General features: G+C 46.4%; 1 protein-coding gene across 1 annotated transcript in view; it reads right to left on the bottom strand.

Annotated features, from left to right (window-relative positions):
- Positions 1-4,246: 4,246 nt before the first annotated feature.
- The window catches only part of Epg5 (ectopic P-granules 5 autophagy tethering factor), a 79,200-nt gene continuing 59,969 nt past the window's right edge, over positions 4,247-23,477 (bottom strand). The window contains exons 34-44 of the mRNA XM_051202212.1: positions 23,133-23,205; positions 22,350-22,456; positions 20,699-20,874; positions 18,679-18,864; positions 18,014-18,223; positions 17,299-17,443; positions 13,868-14,110; positions 11,114-11,330; positions 10,313-10,528; positions 7,478-7,592; positions 4,247-6,144 (exon numbers count right to left, since the gene is read on the bottom strand). Of these exons, the coding sequence (XP_051058169.1) occupies positions 5,962-6,144; positions 7,478-7,592; positions 10,313-10,528; positions 11,114-11,330; positions 13,868-14,110; positions 17,299-17,443; positions 18,014-18,223; positions 18,679-18,864; positions 20,699-20,874; positions 22,350-22,456; positions 23,133-23,205 (1,871 nt within the window). The 3' untranslated portion in view covers positions 4,247-5,961. The remainder of the gene's footprint in view (positions 6,145-7,477; positions 7,593-10,312; positions 10,529-11,113; positions 11,331-13,867; positions 14,111-17,298; positions 17,444-18,013; positions 18,224-18,678; positions 18,865-20,698; positions 20,875-22,349; positions 22,457-23,132; positions 23,206-23,477) is intronic.

Genomic DNA, 23,477 nt, shown 5'->3' on the forward strand with positions numbered 1-23,477 from the left:
AGTGGACATGGGCTTAAACCAATTGAAAGTCTTTATTAGCCAGCCAGCCAGTGACTACACTGGGTTTTCAGGATCCCAGTGTAACATGAAGGCTTCCTCAGGGTGAGCTCATAAACATGAAAGTCACATCCTAGGTTGGCATACTTCAGTTAAAAAAGAACAGTTAGCCAAAAGCAAAACTACAGAAGCTAAAAGGCAAGTTTAGCACATTCACAGACTTTCTCACAACTATGGACTCTGATGGAGTAGGTCTTTGTTTTTGTTTTAGTGGGTGGTGATGTGCTGTGTTATATGGTCTGAATGGTACTTTCAATCATGGAGTCAATTGTGCTAAGGTCTGGGGGCCTGTTTCACACCTAGCTGGGGTGAGGTCATCACTCAAGGGATTGACTCTGGGATTGAGTAGGTGCTAATTTCCTGGTATTGCTGAGCAGGGCTTCCTGCTTTCATTCATTATTTTCCTTGAGATTCAAGGGTAATTACCTGTGCCAGGAATACTTGCAGAGCTGTTTAAATAAATACCATTGTTGGCCTTACCTGGCCCTACTGACCCATAAGAAAGGGAAGGAGGAAGGGACTAGAATTTTAAGCAGTATCTTCAGGAGACTTTACCCCAAGGTATTGTTGTTTTAATCTTTTTCAACACACACACACACACACACACACACACACACACACACACACACAGCTGGAAAAAGCACCCATGCGCTTACCACCTCCACCAACATCACTCACAGGTTGGTGTTTGCTTACTGCAGATCTGGCTGAACTGTTTGTCTAGATGGAACAAGATGCCTTTCCTCCAATAGCTAGTCTCTGGGAAGGCTCAGGTTGTGATTGGCAAACAAGGACCAGAGACACAAGCAATAATCAAAAGTCATCACACCTGGGACTCAACTCCCCTCTGGCAGGCCAGGGTCAGGGAGCTCCCAAGACTGCACCAATGTGGTACAGGCTGCAAGGCTAAAACATTCTGTTCCTTCAAACCCTAAACCCAGTGGAAAAGATGAGTCTGATCCCACACAAAGATGAGGAGACACACCCCATACCCAGAAGACTGTCCGTGGAGAATCACATGGAATCCACACCCTCCATCTGTAGTTGTCTGTTTTGTTTTTCACTCTTTGGGTGCCCGCCATCCAGTCCCCATGTAAGTACATGGAGGCTTACTTTGCTCATGAATGACCTCCCTTAGCTTGGCTTGTTTCTAGCCAGGTTTTCTGACTTAAATTATCCCGTTTCTCCATGACTACGTTTGTCTCTGGGCTCTTTAGCTTTCTTTATTCTGTATCTCTTTCTTTCCATCTTGCTCCGTGTCTGGCTGTGGACTGGCAGCTGGTGTCCTCTCCTTTTTCGCTCCTCACCCCCTTCCCTGGACTCTCCTCTTTATTCTCTCTGCCTGGAAGCCTCACTTTTCCTGCCTTGCTATTGGCCTATTCAGCTCTTTATTAGACCAATCAGGTGTTTTAGGCGAGCAAAGTCACACAGCTTCACAGAGTTAAACAAATGCAACATAAACAAATGCAACGCAACCCATCTTTAACTAATATTCCACAACATCAATCCACAGCTTGGTGTGTTCCAGGTCTGTCTTCAGTGTCCACAAACCACAGTGCTAAGCAGGAACTTTGGCACATCAATACCAAAGGCAGATTTCCAAGGCAGACCCTGAGCAAACCCAGGTCGGGCTCTGCCAGACACCCTTGCCTCTCAGCACCCTAAACATTTCTGTTGCTCACATACCTTGTGAGCCTTTGTCCGATGGCAAGGCCCTCCTCCTGCAGGGGTCAAGGTCAAGGCCCTCCTTCTTCAGGGGTCAAGGCCACCGTACAACTGTTTCAGCTATCAAGGGCTCTCCTATTTGATGGCCTCTCATACATAACCACCAAACCCCCAAAACAAACACACAAATACACACACACACACACACACACACACACACACAAAGTTAGAAAATTTGTCTTTGAAACTAGAGGTCTTATCATTGTGATGAAATTAAAAAAAAAAAAAAAAAAGCATTCTCAGCCTCGCAAATCACCTGACTTAAAAGTTCTCTTAATGTAATTTATGTATTAAAGGCCTGTCAACCTACTTGCTAAAAACAATGGGACAAGCTCAGCACGAATAAATCACAATGTCCTTTATTTGCAGAATTTCACTTAAGTAATTCTCACGTCTTCTAGTTTCTCACCATTATATAAAAAATACATAATGCATGGAAGCATTCATACAAGCATGGAAAATATTCAACAATGAGTAAGAAGTAAATATTGCACAGTTAGTGACCAAAATAAAACGGTGGTTTTAAAGGTGGCAGGAGACAGGCCAAGAGGATCGTCAGTACTGATCTCCAATATAGAGCGCCTTAAAACTCTGAAAGAAATATTCTCAGTGCTCAGTGGTATTACATGATACACTGGAAATAAGCTGGAGCCAACTTTCCTTACCACTTTCATTACTAAAGCAGGAGTAGCACAATTTTTTTTCACGTTATTCTCAAGAGGAACTCAGGGCCTGAGCAGAATAAAGGACACTGAAAATAAGCATGTGACCTGCCTCTGGTCACATGACCTTTGAATGCTCTGCAAAACAGGAGCATCTTGGTGGAGCAGAGGAATCTGTTCAGGGCCCAGCTCTAAGTCGAGCGCCTCACCTGTCATGACCAGCTATGCCTCAAAGTAAGCTGTGAAGTTAGCTCAAACGAAAGGACAGGGATGACGTTCAGGACATAGTACAGATGACGCTCAAAGAGCCTGGTCATTGGCCCACCGAGTAGCTCCTCCATGAAACTGGCCTCAGGCAGTGACTGTTACTAACGGAGTCTGCAGTTCAACTCAGTGCTAGGTTAACTCGCCAACCACAAAACACAATGGGAGCTGATACTGCCCCGGTGTGTTAGAGGGATTTGCACTGGGCTGTAGGAGTGTGACAACTCTGGAGCAGCAGAAGCACCAAGGACAGGGACAGCAAGGGTGTGTTCTCTCTCTGCACCTGTCAAGCCGACTGAAATGCGTTCCAGGTGTCTGGGCGCTTTGCCCCCAAAGCAGTTTTATTGGATATCATGTTCAAAGAATTCTGTGCATGTAACCTCGAGTGGACTAAGGGGTAAGGGCGGAAGAGGTCAGAGATGTGACAAGCGGAAATGTCTCAAGGTATACTAAGAGAACAGGCCCTGCCTGGTTGTCCCAGGCAGATCCACAAGGTCACCCAGAACTGTTCTGACTCAAGATAAGCACAACCAGAGAGCCCTGGCACAGCCAAGGCTGGGCCAGCAGTGAGCTCCAAGACACTGGCCAGGGAGAGAAGTTGAGGGTCCCCACTAAGGAGATGGAGGTACTTAATATGCCTTCATCCTACCCATGATTCTAGACATTGTTTGGCTTCCCACTTCAGAAGGAATTTTTGAATAAAGGAAAGCCAGTAACCCAGTATCAGCACCTTGATTCAGTCAAAGCTTGGGCACACCAGGGTCTGCACTGGCTGGCCTTAGTGGGGCATGAATGCTGGCTAGTTTAGGGGGAGCGTCTCCATGTCACGTCTTCTGACACCAAAGGACCAAAAGACTTGGGCACAATACGGAGAGGTGGACGCTTAACCAGCAAGACACTGGTGATGTGTAGAGGTGAGGCCAAGTGTGTAAGAGCTTCAGAAATGTATGCAGACACAAACGCATGTGCCCCAGCCCACAGTGCGCTGACAGCCGCAGGGTCTCTGCTATGGCCCTCTGCCTTCACCTTCTCTAGTGAGGTTGTAGAGCAAGGACACGGAGGACCAAAGCAACACCTCTGCCCCACATGTGCATCTCAGTGAGGCAAGGAGCGATGACTGGAGAGGCAGAGGCACTGAGACCAAACCCTGCTTCTGTTCCTGGGAAGCACGGGATGCCGTGGTGCAGCAGGCTCTGAGCCCGTGAAGGTCTGCCTTCTGCAATGCTGAGAGGGATGTCAAGTGCTCATCTCTGTCTCTGATACCATGGCTTTGCACTCTGAAAGCTAACCATTGTTCTAACAAAGCCTGGTCCATCCTTCAGGCAGCAGGCCAGTCTGTCTGCAAGCAGCTTTCTTTGTTCTGCATTATTTCATATTTTTAAAGCACTGAACCTAATGCTTCTCATAGAGTCTGAGGCAAACAGCTCTCAGATGTTAAGCAACGATGAAAACGCGGCACTTTTACTGACCAGTTACAAAGGCAAACATTTAATATCAGGCATAAAAATGTACATTAGCCTTCCATTCAGATCCATCAGTTATAATCAAAAGTTGATTTTATTGTTTATACATTTTACAGACAAAATTTACAAATATTATAAACTTCCAAAATTAATTGATTCTCTAAAATGTACACTCTAACTTTTCACATTCTCGGATACTGGCAACTTTGTTCTTCTCAGAGAAACCACACAAACACAGTATTTCCTGCTCGCAGAATCACCGCTGCTTTTTCAACTGTCCACAGCTTCTCAAGTTTTCTTGTACTCGGAGTGAAGATGACTGATTTGGGAAACAGAGAAGCAAAAAACGAAGAAGGCTGAGACAGATCCCTGTACAATGACACTTTGTGCCACTGACTAGGATGTGTTCTATCAGTGTTCCAAGGCATGTCAACGAGGCAGGGTTGTTCTTCCGGTGGGAGTTCCTGCAAGCGTCCAATGAAGGGAAAGCAGCCCACCAACGTCTACTCCTTCCTCACTGGAGGCGCTCGGTGGCCACCCAGGGATTTTTACAGATATTCTGAGCCATAACCCATAAGAACAAAGATACATTTTAAGCTGAAAAAAAAAAACAAAATCAGTTTGGGGCCATTTTTGAGAATTATAGATTGGACAGGACAAATTTCTAACCCTGCAGGAAGTGTCACGAGGACAAAGTGATGTGCCGCACGAGCTTTGCCACTGCAGACTGTCAGCAGTGGCAGAGGGACCTCTCACAAAAAGCCACGTTTCTGAAACTGCCCTGACCCGGCTGGCCCCTCCTCCCTGGGCATGTGTCCGGCATGGCCCTGAGTGCCACCTAAACTTAACCGGGGGAAGAAGAACAAAGACCCCTAGCATCTCCTGAGAGTGGGGCCTGCAGAGACCGAGCCATGAGGAGCCTCGAATGAGGAGCCCCGGGGGACACAGTGCTCTGCCCAGTGGTTGCACGCCCGTTACACACCTGTGCACGGCAGCTGTCAGAGCACTGCATGGGTTCCGAAAGGCACACGTCCAGGGAACATGCAGCTGAAACGGATGTGCCACCATCTCTGCTGTCCCCTGAGGTCAGGGTTAAGTGACATGTCTCCAGTGAGACTCATTTTAGTTAATCTGCTTTTTTGTTTTGCTTTGCTTCGAGACGCTCGCTCTGCACCCCGCACCACCTCACCCTTGCGATCCTCCTGCTTCAGCCCCCAGGGTGCTGAGATTACAGGGGTGCACCACCACTCCTGACTCGATTCAGGGTACCATCTCCACTCTACGAGAAGCAACGTAATACCTAAGCTGGTGTATTTCCTCACAGTTGAGAAATACAGAAATGTCCCAAATTGATTTTTTTTTTTTTTTTGTACACTGGAATAATGTGAAAAATACAAATGAACTCCCAAAGGGAGGCTCTTCATGCCTCCCAAAGTGGTCAGGTCTGGCACAGGAGTCTTGACATTTAAACAAAGCAGGAAGACAGAAGTATGGACATATCAAAACCTCTACCGTCCTTTCCAGGGAGTTAACTGGCACATTCACTTTCCCAATGTGAGTGGCTCTGTACTCAGAGGAACGTCGTTTCATTTGTGGAAGAACACAAGAACTAACAAGTCCCTGGGCAATAAGAGAGAACCACACAGCCAGAACTATCTAACGGCCCCCAACTGCACCTCAGCCAAGTTGCTGGCAGAAGTGAGTTCTGCGGTGAAACCGCAGGAAGGTACACGTGCGACAGCAAGGTTAGTGTAAACACAAGAGCAGCAGGGCTGTCCCGGCTGCAGCCGCTATCGGATGTTGTCCAAATAATGCACTTCTGGATAGAGACGGTTGACGAGAAGAGCCAGCAGGCTTTTCCCACTCTGAAGGCAATGGCCAGGGTGCTTTATGAACTGGACAGCTTGCAGTATCTGATCCTGGTACTCCACATACTGCTTACTGAGGGTCATGGATTCAAGAGCAGTCAGCACCTGAAAGACACGAGTGACGAGGAGTTATTCCATGATCGCACACCTCCTGACTGCCATCGTGACCCAGCTCCCCTGGAGCCTGGAGGGAAGGCAGCAGTCCGGAAGGCAGGCTTTGGGAACAACCGCAGGAGGCTGGAGGAGGCTGCGTGGGCTAGAGCTCCTGCCCTTCGTCACAGCCACAGCCATTTCCCTGCACCTGTCCCTGTTCTCCGTCCCACCAGTGTGCTGTCTCCTACCAGACGCCAATCCCCTCTCTTCTCAGAGCGCATCTCACCAGGGTCAAAGTGCAGCTGGCTGTTGGGTTAGGGGCCATCACAGGAAATGGAGAGAGGGAAACTACACACGGCAGCCGCTGGGTGCTGCTGGGAGTACGTGATAAGGGGCCACCTCAGCTGAAAAAGCACACAGGTCAAGCCCCTCCATACGACAGGCAGAGCAGAGCGAGGTAAACACGCCTCCCCACACCCTCTTCAACAGAAAAGAATGTTTTTCTAGCTCTGTAACTTCATTTTTTTTTTCTTCACTGGAGGAGAGGAGAGAGAGAGAGTACATGGCGAAAACAAAAATTCACACAATGATCTGGAGGAGGACAGCCGTGTTTTCCAAGTGCCCAAGCTCAGTCACTGCTGGGATTCTGAAGACATGTCCCCCCAGCCCTGGAACACCTACCACACGTGGAGTGTGCTACCTCCTCTCCCCACCAGTTTTGAGCACCCTTGGTATTAAAAAATATATTATTAAAACATGGATTTGCTTGGTTCAAAATTCAAAGGGGGAGATTTTCTTTAGTGTGGTAAATAAGCTAGAAGCTTAGAAATAAATTACTAAGCAAGCCATAAGCAGAACTTAGGAATAAAAAAATTTATATAGGGCATTTCCCCCTATTTCTATTTTTTATAGTAATTTAGCCCTTAAATGATCTCCTGTAAGAACTGATCCAAGATTAGTCATCTGAAATCTGAAAACCCTGATAGCAAGTATGCAAGGACATGTCAGGAAATAGCATTTCAAGTCTAGACAAGGAGACCACAGGGACAGGTAGGCAGGGGAATGGCTGTGGTGGGTGACAAAGGGCAGTAACTCTAGCTTGGCTGCTGCAGTCTCTTGCAAGGAGAGGCTGGGAGACAGCAGCACAAGCCCACGCAGCCTCCTCCAGCCTCCTGCGGTTGTTCCCAAAGCCTGCCTTCCAGACTGCTGCCTTCCCTCCAGGCTCCAGCGGAACTAGATCAGCTGGGGTACTGTGGAGCCTCAGGCCTAGAGTCCAAGTTAGAACTGCCACAGCCTTCTGACAGGTGCACCAGGAAAACTCCAACCCAAGGCTGCTGCTACTGACCTGCTGAGCTTTGGGAGTCAGGTGTAATTCAGAGCTAGGCTTCAGACGAACCTGGTCTTCTGCAGGCACCTGAACCAACAGGAAGGCAGCCATGACTCGGGCAACCACACGGAACCTTGGGGGTTAACAACAGGTCAGAAGTCAGTGACCATTAAAGTGAACATTTTAAAATATGAACCCTACATCCTATTTTAAAAGAAGACATTGTAACTCCATTTCCAGGTCCTTTCTGCAGTTGACGTCTTTAGGGAAACCCTACTCAACTTTCCCTCCCCTGGCTACCCAGGCAGTGTGTGCCCATTCAGATTCAAGCAGAGTGTTGGTAAAGACACAGAACAGCAGGGACAGACAGACACTGTAAACATGGGCATGCTACAGAAGGCAGTCTGCACTGCCTTAACAAGGAAAGCAGAGTTGCCGAGTCACCCAGCAGTCCTGGGTATGTACCCAAGAGAAACGAACACAGATACAAGCAAAAAATCATGCACGAATGTTCACAGCAGCAATAGTTATACCAACTAAGACTGAAGCAACCCAAATGTCCATCAGCTTCTAAATGGATACACCGGAGGTGGCAGACCCACATTCACGCCTGTGCCCCTCAGCACAGAGGAAGAAGGGAGGCGGCTCAGTCAGAGGACACTTGTCGAGCACGCCTGAGTCCAATCCTCAGCACCACAAAAACATACATAAGTAAAAACACACAAGAGCTACTGGCCCACGCAACATCACAGAAGAATTCTGGAAAGCATTTCTAGATACTGAAGACCATAAAATACACAATTCCGTTTTTAGAAATGTCCTAGGAAGGATTTAAATATGAAGTCAATTCACAGTTCCAATGGGGGTGGGGAGAGGGGATGGAAGTGATGGGTGACTATGTGGGTTCCTTGTGGGGTGATGAGAATATTCCAGAGCTAGTGATGGCTGCAACATTGTGAGTGTCACCGAGTTATACATAGAAGGTGGTTACTACAGAAAATTAAGTTATATATATTTTACCAAAATTAAAGAAAAGCACTTGATTCAAGGAAAAGATATGCAAACAAATTTAAGTAAAACTAAAATTGTGTCTGTCACATTGTACCATAAACAAACGTGGTGTTATCTGGTCTGGAATGAGAGATGCCCACATTTCCCACACAGTTCATGTCGGCACAGCATGGGGCCTCCTTTCAATAATCACAAGGATTTGAAAAAAAAAAAAAGCATGATGTAGACTGGTAAGGAAGGGGGGCTGAGCATGAGGGAGGGAGGGGGTGATGGGGAGGGAGGGGGTGATGGGGAGGGAGGGGGTGATGGGGAGGGAGGGAGGGGGTGATGGGGAGGAAGGGAGGGAGGGGGTGATGGGGAGGGAGGGGGTGATGGGGAGGGAGGGGGTGATGGGGAGGAAGGGAGGGAGGGGGTGATGGGAAGGGAGGGGGGTGATGGGGAGGGGAAGGGAGGGAGGAAACCACAAGGAAGGAACCGCCTTGACTCACAATGGGGGCCGTGGGCACACTCCTGACTCACAATGGGGGCCATGGGCACACTCCTGACTCACAATGGGGGCCGTGGGCACACTCCTGACTCACAATGGGGGCCGGGCACACTCCTGACTCACAATGGGGGCCGTGGGCACACTCCTGACTCACAATGGGGGCCGGGCACACTCCTGACTCACAATGGGGGCTGGGCACACTCCTGACTCACAATGGGGGCCGTGGGCACACTCCTGACTCACAATGGGGGCCGTGGGCACACTCCTGACTCACAATGGGGGCCGGGGCACACTCCTGACTCACAATGGGGGCCGGGGCACACTCCTGACTCACAATGGGGGCCGTGGGCACACTCCTGACTCACAATGGGGGCCGGGGGCACACTCCTGACTCACAATGGGGGCCGTGGGCACACTCCTGACTCACAATGGAGGCCGGGCACACTCCTGACTCACAATGGGGGGCCGTGGGCACACTCCTGACTCACAATGGGGGCTGGGCACACTCCTGACTCACAATGGGGGCCGTGGGCACACTCCTGACTCACAATGGGGGCCGTGGGCACACTCCTGACTCACAATGGGGGCCGTGGGCACACTCCTGACTCACAATGGGGGCCGGGCACACTCTTTCCTGCCTTGGGACTTTAAGCCACAAACCCAGATTTGTCTGTCATCACTTCTTAGGCAGCACTGTGCTACACTGGGTCCCTCACAGGTTCTGATCCCCCAAACTCACAGACTGGGACCACAATGAAACAAAGGACTGAGATATTTCAATCCACTGTCGCTGGCTCAAGCCAAAATGAAATCAGCGTTAACTAAAGGTATGATTTGACCTTTGAAACAAAGTTGAATTAAAATAAGGGAAAACAAACACGTGTGTTAGCATATGAAGATGTGAACAGCCTTCACCTTTCTAGACACTACCCTGTAAGGAGTACGGTTTTCTGCCCCCTCTGGTCTTGTCCCACCTCCACGCCAGCCCCAAATAACACACAGAGACTCTGTATTAGATACACTGCTGTTGGCCAGGTACTAGTTTCTTATTGGCTAGCTCTGCCTTAATTATTAACCCATTTCTGTTAATCTAAATATTTCCACATGGTCTCATCTTACTAGAGAGTGGGGCCGGTGGTTCTGCTCTCTCCCGTCTCTCCATGCTGACTCCTCCTCTCTACTTCCTCTCTCCTCCTTGTCTCCTAGTCCCTCCTCTCTTGCTTCCCTATTGGCCCACAGTGCTTTATTCACTAGCCAATAAGAGAAGCGCATTTGCAGACTGACAGCTCCCATCACTGCCCAGCGTCAGACCTCTGCCAGGGCCTCTGAGAAGAGCAGTGTAGTTGCTTCCTCACCTGTTGGACAAGGGCGACTTCCGGCCCAACCCAATAGCCCCGAGGATCCCGGAAGTGAGCCTCTCCTCGGCCATGAGGCTCTGCCGGCTCTGCAGCATGAGCAGGATCCGAATGACTGACTCGGTCAGGACAGAGTCGTTCTGCTCCATCTGGACCAGGGACAGCTGCAGGGTTTGATGCCACCACAAAAAGAGCTTTGCTTCTTCCTGCGCGGAGCTGGGGAAGGAGTCCGAGCAAAGGGAGTCTAAGTGCCTCCCCATTCACCCCATTCACGTTTAACAGACCCACATCTGAGTTCACAGGAGCCAGAAATGCCGCCCTCTGACATCACACATCAGGGCCAGCATGGTGGCTCAGTGCGTGGAGGTGCTTGTCTACACCCTGAGTTTGACCCCCAGGAACCCACACGTACATACGTATACAATTTTACACACACACACACACACACACACACACACACAATTTAAGAAATTAAAGGAACTAAAACCAAGGCCAACGTGTTAGCAAATGTTAATAAAGCCATGGAGCTGTAACCCTGCAATTCCCTGAACGTCTGTGTGCCAGACACTGGACCACCTGTCCTGTCACTTCATCGTCTACGTACAAGAAAGCCGAAGGCTGGCACCTCAAATACTTGTGTGAGGAGATAGAAAGTCAGCTCAGCAGCTAAGAGTGTCCCCAGCATGCGCCACTGCCCCCGAAGGCTTGTTTGACTCTTAGGCATCTCTGGGTTCTGGGCTCATGAGTAAACACTTACTTAAACTGGGAATCCCACGGGAAGCAGCCAGGGGGCAAGCATACCTTGGGTACACCTGTTCCAGCCACTTGTTTAGGATGAGAAGCACCTTCATCTCGTTCCGCAGTGTCTGCTCACTGTTCAAACACTGGAGCAGGTAGACATAGAGAGTCAAGCAACTGCCGAGGGCTAAGCACTCCTGCAGGAACTCTTGGATGGTGAGCTCGGGGACTTGAAGGGACACCAGAACGGGGCCCCACCCTAGATTTTGATTGAGGGAGCCTAAGAAAAGAATACCAAGAGGAAATATCAACATATACTCATGTCCACAAGAATGAGCTGTGCTGACGTCCACAGTCTGTGCAGCTACCAGACACCATGCTGAGGTCTGAAACACGTGTTGATAACAGAGACCACGTGAGTATCTCACCAGAAATCATGTGAACATCCATGAGCCGTGCTCCCGCTGACTGTAAAGGTCAAGGAAGCTACTTTTGAAGTGACATCAATGACTGCAGACCCACAGTTGTGAAAGAAGGACATAGAAGGTTTCCATGACAACCCATACCCCCACCTCACCTCACCCCCAAAAAGTAACAGCCTTGACAGAAAGAGAAACTCTTAGAAATTATGATAGGATGCTGGAGTGCGGCTCTGCACGACTGAGGGAATTATGATAGGATGCTGGAGTGCGGCTCTGCACGACTGAGGGAATTATGATAGGATGCTGGAGTGCGGCTCTGCACGACTGAGGGAATTATGATAGGATGCTGGAGTGCGGCTCTGCACGACTGAGGGAATTATGATAGGATGCTGGAGTGCGGCTCTGCACGACTGAGGGAATTATGATAGGATGCTGGAGTGCGGCTCTGCACGACTGAGGGAATTATGATAGGATGCTGGAGTGCGGCTCTGCACGACTGAGGGAATTATGATAGGATGCTGGAGTGCGGCTCTGCACGACTGAGGGAATTATGATAGGATGCTGGAGTGCGGCTCTGCACGACTGAGGGAATTATGATAGGATGCTGGAGTGTAGCTCTACGCGACTGAGGGCTTCTGGTGGGGTACGGGAGGGGAAGGGCTCGGTTTTCTTTAAGGGGCTGACTGCTGGAGTTTGAACATGTTCCAGTGAGGGTATGGCAACACAGACTGGACTTGTGGGTTGCTTAAATCATCATCATCATCAATTATTATTATTATGATGATGACGTATTACTAGTATTTTGGAGAGGGTGTCACATGGGTGGGAGCAGACCCTGGGATGACTGGGAAGTAAGTATTATTGGGTTTCATGATGTGAAAGTCCCCAAATAATAAAGATACTATGAAAAAAAAGGGAGATAGAATCCTAATGAGTGTTTTCACGTTAGCTTCGTGTAAGACGCCACCTGTCAGAGCAGGCCTAGAGGCCAGGAAAGTGAGAGCTGCCCTGATGCTTCGACTAGAAAGCCTCCCCAGACACTACCTGATCAGAAAGGATTCACACAAATTTGGAACTCAGGACTGTGTCTCTCTAAACCACCTTTCTCATTATATATGATCACTGATTAGCATCTACAGGGTATCAGAGTTTTAACTTTAAATAAATCCAATCTCTCATAAGCATTTTTACTTATGGGAGCCATGTTGATGTTAGTAACAAACAAATCTGAATCCTGTGTTACCCTGGAGGTTCTCCACCCTTTGTGGGGAGTGAAGGTAGGTCCAGGGAGATGTACCAATCACCTGCACAGGGGCAGATGGCAGGTTATGGGCACAGCCTGGGGCCTCATGTTGGCATTCCTCCTTTCCTGCTGTCTACAGGAATAGTTCATATCTGACTATCAGAGTTCATATCTGACTATCAGAGTTCATATCTGACTACCAGAGTTCATATCTGACTACCAGAGTTCATATCTGACTACCAGAGTTCATATCTGACTACCAGAGTTCATATCTGACTATCAGAGTTCATATCTGACTATCAGAGTTCATATCTGACTATCAGAGTTCATATCTGACTATCAGAGTTCATATCTGACTATCAGAGTTGAGAAGGGCTATTCTGATTGATTCTTAATTACTGTCTCCAGAGTTTGGTGGGAGCGAATAAAAACAATAGAAGGATGAGGAACAGGAAAGGTTATCCTTATAGAATAGTTTTTAAAGTAGGACAAGAGGCCTGGAGAGACGGCTCAGCAGTTAAGAGCACTAACTGCTCCTCCAGAGAACCTGGGTTCAATTCCCGGCACACATGACAGGTCACAACTATCTGTAAGTTCAGCTCCAAGTGATCCAATGCCATCTTTTGGCCCATGTGGCACAGATGTGTGATACATAAAGACATGCAAGCCAAACACTCATACACAGAAAATAAAAATAAATATTAATAAAGAGCATGGCAAGAAGAAATAAAAAGATCTCTAAGAAAACTCCTTCCACCAAAAGTGGTAAGAAAGAAGAAACTGTCATCGTTACCATACAAGTTGTGGTTTACAGCATTTGTTTTGAAAACTGACTTTACTATCATAACATGGTCTAACACTCTAAAGCAATGTAAAAAACAAATTAGAATTTTACTCTTGAAATTTTTTCTCTTGAAACATACAATTGAACCAAAAGACATGGGCCATGTGTTCTGACATTGACTAGCTCTTCATGGAAAAAATAATCTATTTCTATCCTATGCATAATGTGTGTGTGGGGGGGGGATTCCTGGCAGAAGGAGTAACAACAGTCTAATGCCACTTTGGGTCGAGTGGAGCACTCCCTGATGACAGGCCTCCCCTTCCTGGAAAAGACCACCGTGATGAGAACAGAAGTCAGTGTCCTCTTACCTTCCTTGAAGTAGGCAGTAATGCAGGCTTCTGTGGTTTCTGCCATGTGGCGGACCGATGCCAGGCTTTGGCAGGCTGCTGTTAAAAGGGGCAGCACCACCAAGCCGTGTACCTTTTGGTCAATCCAGGTCCGAATACTGCCACCAAGGAATTCTGCCGTTGGAATAGTTGCATTGTTCATCATCATGAGGACTTCCATGAAGAGGCTGCTGAGGGCCATGTGGCGGGACTGGCTGTCCATGTCTAAAGGCAAAGACAGACACACACTCACACCACTGGAACAGGGGCAGGGAAGTGGTCATAAGAACAAGAGCTCTTATCTGCTGGTATCTCAGCTGCTCTCCAGGGCCTTTACACTCACGTGTAAAGACCAGCAGAAAGGGTCTAACGACAACTGGATTTTATGGACAGGGAATGAGGAGCTTGTGCAAGTCCCTGAATAAAGCGTAGAGTAACACCTTAATTCCCACAGCCCCTCTCAGCCTTTCCTCCCAGCCCATCTCCATTCCTTTGTGACACCTGGCACCCTGCAGAGCCACCCTCACTACTGGACTGGACTCAGGGGAGCTCTCTTTACTATCTTCGTACCCTTTGATGCTGGCCTCCAGACATGTCCTGCTGAGGCTGTCAGGAGGGGCCCCCTCCTCTCACCTCTCCACCTCCCACCTCACCTCCATGTCCTAGGGACTCTACCTCCCCCCCCCAGCTCTTTCCTGCTTCCCCTCAGCCTTCTCTTCTAGCACAACAACACTCTCTACCAGGGAGCCCACAGAATCCAGAGTGGGCAACAGTAACCAAACAGTGGGACACCCACCCAACAAAGAGCAGGGCAGACAGCCACCCCAATAAAGATGCCAAGCATCTTGACTTCGGGTGCCTGGATCCCCAAAACACAAACATGAGTATAAAAGACAATAGTCATCCTCCAGAAGCCAAACCCCATCGCAACAGGTCCTGAGAAATGCAAGTTAGCTGAAGCTGGAGCATAAGATAAGAACTTCAGAATAGCTGTTATATATGTTCAAGAACTTAACGAGGATAAGAGTAGATGCCTTAATGAAAACTGAAAACACAAATAGTTGAGTGAAATAATGAAAACAATTCAAGACATGAAAGCAGAATTTAATGAAGAAATGACTAAAGAAAACCAAATTATAATAAAACTAGAACTGAAAACTCAGGGTGTCAAACAAAGCTTGAAGGTAAGCCTCACCCACAAGTTAAAAGACACGGAAGAGGGAATTTCAGGTCTTGAAGACAAGGTTGAAGAAATGGATAGCTCAGTCAAAAAAAAAAAAAAAAAATGTTAAATATAAAAAAAGTCCAGGCACAAAAAAATTCAGGAAAATTTGAGACACTATAAAATACCAAACCTATAAATAATAGGTATAGAGGAAGGAAAAGAAGCTCAGGTCAAAAGCATAGAAAATACTGTTAATCAAAATTACAGAATCAAATTTCCCCAATCTAAAGAGATTAACTATCAAGGTACATGACACAAAACCAAGTAGAACCAGAAAACAAATTCCCACGATGCATCATAATCAAAACACTAAATGTACAGAATAAACAAAGCATATTTAAATCTGCAAGGGAAAACAGACCCAATCGTATATAAAGGAAGAAACATCTGATTTGTCAATGGGAGCTCTGAAGCCAGAGATATTCTACACATTTGATAGAGGGTTAGTAAGAACTAAAAAAACTAAACATAAAAAAAAAAAAACCAAATTAAAAAATGGGGTACAGAATAAACAGAATTCTCAAAAGGTGAAACACAACTGACTGAGAAACACTGAAATGTTCAGCATCCTTAGCCGTCAGGGGACACAGATTAAACTGTGACTTCATCTTACCCCAATTGGAATGGCCGAGGGCAGTAAAACAAGTGACAGCTCGTGCTGGCTGGGATGTGGAGAAGGCAACACTTACTCATTGCTGGTGCAAGTGCAAAGGGGTACAGCCACGATGGGAATCAGGGCGGAGGCTCCTCAGGAAGCCGGGAACTATGTACCTCAAGATCCAGCTACGCCAGTTTGGGGCATACACACAAAAGGCTCTATCTATATCTTACTAAAGAGATACTTGCTCATGTTCACTGCCACTCTGTGAACAATAGCCAGAAGTTAGAGATAGCCTGGGTTTTTACAAACTGATGAATGGATAATGAAAATGTGACACAATTACACAATGGAACACAGCCAATGAAATAATGAAATTTGTAGGATTGAGCTAGAAATAATCATCCAGAGTAAGGTAACCCAGACTCCAAAAGACAAATGCTGCCTACTTTAGCTAATATGTGGATGTTAGCCTTTAAACTTCCAGTAAGTCTTCTATAATCTGAATAAGCACAGAGGTTAGGTACACAGTAAGAGGCCAGGAGGGAGGATGGGATCTCCTAGGGACAGGAGATAGAATATAATGTTACAGAGGTATAAAGGGAGAGCTAGGTTAGGAAGATTAAATATGGAGAGGGATGTGAGCACAGAGAAAACAAAGGAATATGGACCAACTAAACTAAAGGTCTCATGAAAACCATATAGAAATTTACTAATGTAGACGCTTCTTTAGATATATACATATATGAAAGGAATCTAAATGGAGTCACCAAGTAGTAGGAAACACAATGCTCCAACTAGGCATGCTGCCAAGTAAATCCTTCAGTGCCAGGAATGAGTTACATCTTCAGTTATTGGCCAAAGGAGCTTCAATAGAAACCCACAAACATGACATGTACTGCCCAGGCAACTGGCTATTCTCCACCACCTGATCCGAACACAGAGAAGTCACGCTGGAGCCTAACTAGGAACTTCGCCCCTACTGACTAGTGTTCGGTGCTGGAAATCACTCAGCATGCTGCCAGGGGAGAGAAGTATCCACCAACACAGCCACAGACCCTGTGGCTCTCCTTTAGGCCCCCATTTCGGGGAGGCCCTGGACCTTTCAGCCCCCTCTAGATCTATGAAGGTTCAGGTAAAAACCAGCCCAAGTACTCCATCTATCTTCACTCCATTTCTAACCTCAAAGTTCCTTATCTTTTTATTATTCTACCAATAATTATAATTCTCGGTTTTGAACTTTATTGAGCATTCTTGGTTGTTTTCAGTAGGAGAAGTAATTGGCAGAATGTCTGCCCAATTATTGGTTAGCGACAAAACTCTCCATATAAATGTCTTGACAAGCCAGCAGGCGACACTGAACTTCTACTTAAGAGCAGACCTCCTATAAATGCTGCTTCCCCCAGATCTCCTGTTACTTACGCCTTTTCCAGCCTGACCCCCAGTCCAGTCACTTCACGTCCTGCTGTCCAGAGCCCTGCCGTCTGGAGCAGCAGTCATGGTCTTGACCATCTTTCTCAGCTCACAAAGCCTGACACACAGAAGGGATTCACTGCCTGCATGAGTATGTGGCTTCCACGGGTCACTTACCAGGTGGGTTAAAAGCAATGACGTCATCTAAGAGCTTAGCTATTTCCTGCTCCAGGACTGAGAAGGTGACTTTCCCACCTTGTTCCAGGGCACTGAGAAACTGAACCATCTGACGAGTGAAAGCTTGGCACTTTGGAACTATGTCCTGATGAGAAAGAGAGACAGACCCGTCAGTCAAATGAACTGAGCAGGGAATGTTAGCTGAATACTCCTGGGAGCACAGTACAGCACTGACCACATGGCACAGTGGAGGACAGGCTGGGAAGCCACAGAATACCCATCTAGATGGCCCAGGACACATGTCTGCAGCTATGCGTAGAGACTAGAATGCCCAAATGCCGCAAAACTGCATTCACAATGCCATTAACCAAACAGTGATTTACTTGTCAAAAACTTCCCCCAAAATGTTCACATTTATCTTAACTCAAACTTGCAACTAACACTCATCACCCTCCCCGCCAGTCTGTGGACTAAGACACTCTGATTTTAAAGCTAGCCCACGGCTATCTTCAGCCCCTCTGGTCTCCAATCAATCTGAGCCATTGCAAGTAAATGAGCAAAGTCAAACCAAGGGACAGGAGGCCATGGGCACTCAGTGGCACACACCCCGGTTTTCTGGGGGCGCAAGTCAGGGGATTTACGGCTAGCCTTACTAGCAATGTTTGACTTCTGGTCCTGAAGAACACACCAACTTTTAAACACTCTCCCATCTTACACGATGCTTCTGGCCATCAGCAGGAACAGAAAGTCCCGCAGACACTTTCAAGAGCTTCACAATGCGTTCGGCAGAACAGTCTTTGGCCAGGATGACGGACGGTGGGTAATGGCTGCTGAAGTAACCCAGCACGCTCTGGTATGACGCAAGGTCCACAAGATGCCACGAGAGTGAGCTTGTCTGTCCAAGAAGACTGAGTAAAGGTGAATCCTAAAAAGGAAGACAGGTCGCTTTACATGTATTTCCCCAGACATCAATGTCTCTGGTTATCTCTGGGGAAACAGCTTATGCTAAGAACAGAAAAGCTAAGGAACCAAAGAGATACACATTCAAGTTAGCATCAAGTGAAGTCATGGCAAAAGTACATTAAGATCTACAAGAAGCAGAAGAACTTGGGTGGACACAGCAACATGGGCTTCAAAAAGTACACTGAACTAAGAGTTAACAAAATAAGTTATTCTAAGTCAGCAGGGTTCTCCGGATTATCTAGAACGAGACTGAGGGCTGTCCAGGAAAGGAAGCATGTGGCTGGAGGCACAGCTGATATGCTCAGCACCTACAGCTATTACAGCTACTGATGCATGTGAGGGAAATACCCAAAAACATCGTCACGAGAGAACAATGTACCAAGAAGCCAAAGCTGATTACAGACTCCCCAAACTTACTGTTTGGTCGACTAGCTGAGCTTCCTTAGCCAGTAAAATCATCATGAAAAGGAGACAGACAACCATACTCTGGGTTTCGGGAAGGGGACTGGGATTCCAGACATCAGACAGCACACTAACCCAGTTGACTCTGCAGAGTACAGACCCTAGAAACAAGAAACAGCTCTTGGGGCTTCCACGCTCTACCTGGAGTGAACAAAAAACAGTGCATTATATCACATATATTATACATGTTTTTAAGAGATCACTTTTCACTAGACTGTAAACATTGAGATCTCGCCTTACAGGTCCGGTATATATGTGTAATTCTTGAGCTTGCCTACTGGCACTTCAGTATCTACTCTAATGATCCTAAAGAGAACAGTGATCTTCCCCGACCACAAGCAGATGGAAGCTTCCAGTCACTGAGTCCCTGGAGCTGCAGGGATGTTGGGACCTCAGGTGAGCTGGAACAGGAGGAAATCTCCCCTGGTCAGTAGTTTTCAAACTTCCGTGTGTACCAGAACAACAGCCGGCTTCCTGGGGTGTGCTGGGAGCAAGGATGTGCACGTTCCCTCTATCAGTTCAGAATGATGTTCCCGAGACCACACTTGGAGAACTACCACACTGGATATGTATTAATATGAAAGTCCAATGTAATGCTGTATTACAAATCTCTCCACATGGCTCTTTAAATCTAATGCTTAAAATTCTATTCAGCGGTTTGTCTGGGGGTGCACTATAAAGTACATAATAAATCCAAAATTTTTATTTTATAACCTAGTTCAATGTTTCTAACTTATTTATCATAATAAATTTAGATACTAAAAATTACTGTTTTAAAGATTACTATCAAAAGCTCTATACTACTTATAAAATAATGGTGAGACTGGAATCTTGCGGTAACTTGCATCTGCTCCCTCTTGGAGGACGATTCTTCACCCTTTCATAGTCTCTCCTCTAGCCTGTCCATCTGTCTTCACCTTAAAGATTCTCATCTTCTGGGCAGGTCAAGGCTATCTAATCCTTAGAACTCCTAGAGACAGACTCTCTAGCATTCCTTGACAGACTACTTCACAGCTTAATTAGTCTTAGATGGCATCCCTCTCACTGAAAAGCCTGCCTTACAGGTCACTGAGCCAACATTCTCTCAAATGTCCATAATGGTGATTAAGTATCTACTCAGGACATGGGCCTCAACTAGTAAACAGGATCAGCTTCCTTGGAGCTCAACTAGAAGAAGGGTTGCCAAGACCAATACTGGGTAGGGCTTCAACAGCAACAAAAAAAAAAAAAAAAAAAAAAAAAACACCAGAAGGCCCCAGGACATTTTACTAATCATTGTAAATATTATACTTGTGTCTTAGTAAGCATCATAAATAATTATAGATCTGTATCAATTGAAGCACTTAAATGACATTAAGTTAGGAGAAAACACAATCGAACTGATGACTAATGAACTGAATCAATCATAAAAAGCCAAGCCAAATCACTGAGGTTCTGACAACAGAGATACATCAACCCTGGCTGCTGCTGAAGTTGCCCTGGGGATCCTGTAACTAGAGCTTCTGTTGCAAAGGTTCACACGCACATTCCTTGGCCCTTCCTTAAGATTACTCCAGGTCTTTTTATGATCATAATGTGTCACTGGTTGTTACAAAGATGTTATCTCTAACAATCCAACTCTTCAGTTGCATAACTACTGAAATCAACTTGGAGTTGAGTACTAATTCACATTTTGCTTTCACACAACATTAACAAGTAGTTCTAATGATATTATACAATATTATAATACCTATAAAAATAAACACTAGGTAGGACTGAGCAAGACTCAGTATGCTAGGAAACCACACAACTTTATTCCTAAAACTAGAGGACGGCCAACATATTAGAGGCAGTCTCTCTCTGGGTCTGTAAAACTGGCCAAATAGATGTGTCAGATCATCCATCAGGGCATGACTTCCACAGGCTGCTGCTTCCCACACTGGTACCAGCGAGTGCCAGAGAGTGCACACTGGGGAGGAAACAGCAAAGGCCGAACCTTGAAGAAGGCCTCCATGAGCCTCTGGTCAGGGTGCAGGTCCTCCCACTCGAGACTCTGGTATGCGCTATGAAGAGTGTAGAGGATGCACTCTGGCATCTTGGGTGCTGCGCACGCCTCACAGTAATGCAGCAGGTGCAACCGCAGGGCTCCTTCGTCACCTGGCAACAGCTTGTCTAAAATTCCAAAAGAAAATACAGCTCAAGTCATTTGGTTTCTTTAAAAAAGGATAGGAAAGAAAAACACATGCTAACATAAAACACAAACTTAAACTTAAAAGTCTTCTCAAGGGGATTTGTTTTTTGTTTTCTGTTTTTTGTTTTTTTTACCCCCCCCCCATTTTGGTTTTTTTTGAGACAGGGTTTCTCTGTGGCTTTGGAAGCTGCCCTGGAACTCACTCTGTAGACGAGGCTGGCCTCGAACTCACAGAGATCTGCCTGCCTCTGCCTCCCAAGTGCTGGGATTAAAAGGCGTGTGGCACCAATGCCCAGCAAGGGGATTAGCTTTTTTCCTCAAAACTTATAAATGGCTTTTAACCCAAATACATCTACAGCCTGCTGCCTGCTCACATATCCAATCTCACTCTGTTAGCTTTCTTCATTTAGCATTTTAAAAGAATTCCTCAAAAGACACTACTCCAACATTTCTCAAAAACTTAAATAAAAATTATCAACAAGTACATAAAAAATTCTCAGCATTATTAAATACCACAGAAATGCAAAATATACCAGAGAGGGCAGGAAGACGGGCAGTTAAATAGCTAAAGAAGCTTGCTGCCGAGCCTGACAACTAGAGTTGGATTCATAGAATCCACATGGAGGAAGGAGAGAACAAATTTCCACAAGCTGTCCTCCAACCTCCACACAAATCACACACTCACAACACACACAGGCACACACACACAATGTGGAGAAAAATTAAAATCGTGATAAAGTATCACTTCACACTGGCTTTTTATTTTCATTTTATGTGGATGGATGTTTTGCCAGCATGTGTGTCTATGAACCACATGCGTGTAGTAGCCACAAAGGTCAGAAAGGGCATCCTGGGAGTGCTGGGAATTGAACCCACCAGTGTTAACTGTTGAGCTATGTCTCTAGCCCCTAAATTCCTTTTATTATAAAGATGGGAGGGCTGAGAGGCTGGCTCAGTGAATAAAGTGCAAGCAGAGGGCCTGAGCTGAGATGTAGGTGTGGGCAGTGTGTGCCTGTAACCACAGGCTGGGAGATGCAGGAAGGTCGGCGCAGCTTGCTAGCCAGCCAGTCAAACCAAAGCACAAAATAAAAAGCCAGGCAGAGAATGACAGAGGCAGATGACTCAACACACATCTCCACATATCTACAAGAAGGTATGAGCATGTGGGCACACATACACAAAGAATAACATGGAAGAAGGCAAGGAAAGAGGATCTCCTATATCTTGAGTTGGAATACAGCAAGAATCTGCCTCAGACGCCTGGAGCAGGCATCACTAAATGGCTGTAACTACGCCACTCAGAGCAGCCTCACAAGACATTCCATAAGTAACCGCCACACGGCCGTCCCTGCCAGCTTCTTTGTCTTCCAGTCAAAGCGGAGAGGGAAGAGCAAGGAAAGGGAGATGGAGAGGCTGAAGGGAAGGCTCAGCTGAGCACCACACGACGCCTCCCTACCTTTAAAACTTCTGTGCAGTGAGCCGACACAGTCAGTGAACAGCTGCACAATGCTGGAGGCCACCACGGCGTCACTCTCTAGCCAGGGGTAATGTCGCTGCTGGCCACTTCACAGGAAAGAAACACATACTTAGAAAGGAAAGCAAAGAGCACGCGACAGGTCACGTCTAGGACTGGCGAGTCACAGAACTCAGCCACCGTAGCCTGAGGCACACTCAGCACTTCAGAGCTGGGAGCCCCGAAAGCAAGTGACAGCAGGTGACATCACCCACCAACGCTGACTTCACCCCTTAGGCCAGCACTGGGTTCATCTAGTTTACCTGCACACTTTCACAGAGAGCCACCCACAGAACGATTCACAGTCTAAATGCTCATGAGACAGTGTGTTCACTAACTTCTGAGTTACACAATTAAGGCAGCATTCCCAGCCCAATAACTTAATTCTGAAAATAGCTAAGTTATTAGAAAATGCTGAGATCCATATTTGTAGATGCACTTTATGCAAAAGAAAACATTTTTCATAAGTTTAAAAACAAATTCAACATCCTTACTGTAGAAAATTGGAAATGAGTGGTTCATTGTTTTCCAAAATTAGTATCAAAATAACATCACCAACCACCCAGATGAATAATTATATGAGCAAAAAACGGCTTGGTTTCTGAATTTTATCAATTTAAATGTCACTGTTTTAAAATTTAAATCTGTGAAATCATTATGACCTGTACTAAATATCATTAAGCAAATAAATTCCAAGGAAATCTGAGTATATGAAAGACTACTTACCTTTCACTGTCTTCTAAAACCAGGATCCAGGGTTTAAAAAGCTGGACGATCTGTGAGTGCAGGGACCTTAGCACTGAAACAGCACAACTGTTAGAAACAAGGAAGGGCCTCACTCTGCCACTGGCTACATTTCATACTAGGTGCATCCAAAATGTTCTGCTCCTCACTGTATAAGCCTTTGCTGACACAAATGTATGGTTAATGCAACTATGTAGGATTCCCTTTTCATTTGCTACAATGAATTTTGATTATAACACAATGTGATAGTTAATTTATAATGTACATTTTTCTAAGACATATGCTTCATATTCTGAACACTGACCTAACCTTGGTAAATGATAGGAA

Source organism: Phodopus roborovskii, unplaced genomic scaffold (genome assembly GCF_943737965.1).
Source record: "Phodopus roborovskii unplaced genomic scaffold, PHOROB, whole genome shotgun sequence".
Classification (NCBI taxonomy): domain Eukaryota; kingdom Metazoa; phylum Chordata; class Mammalia; order Rodentia; family Cricetidae; genus Phodopus; species Phodopus roborovskii.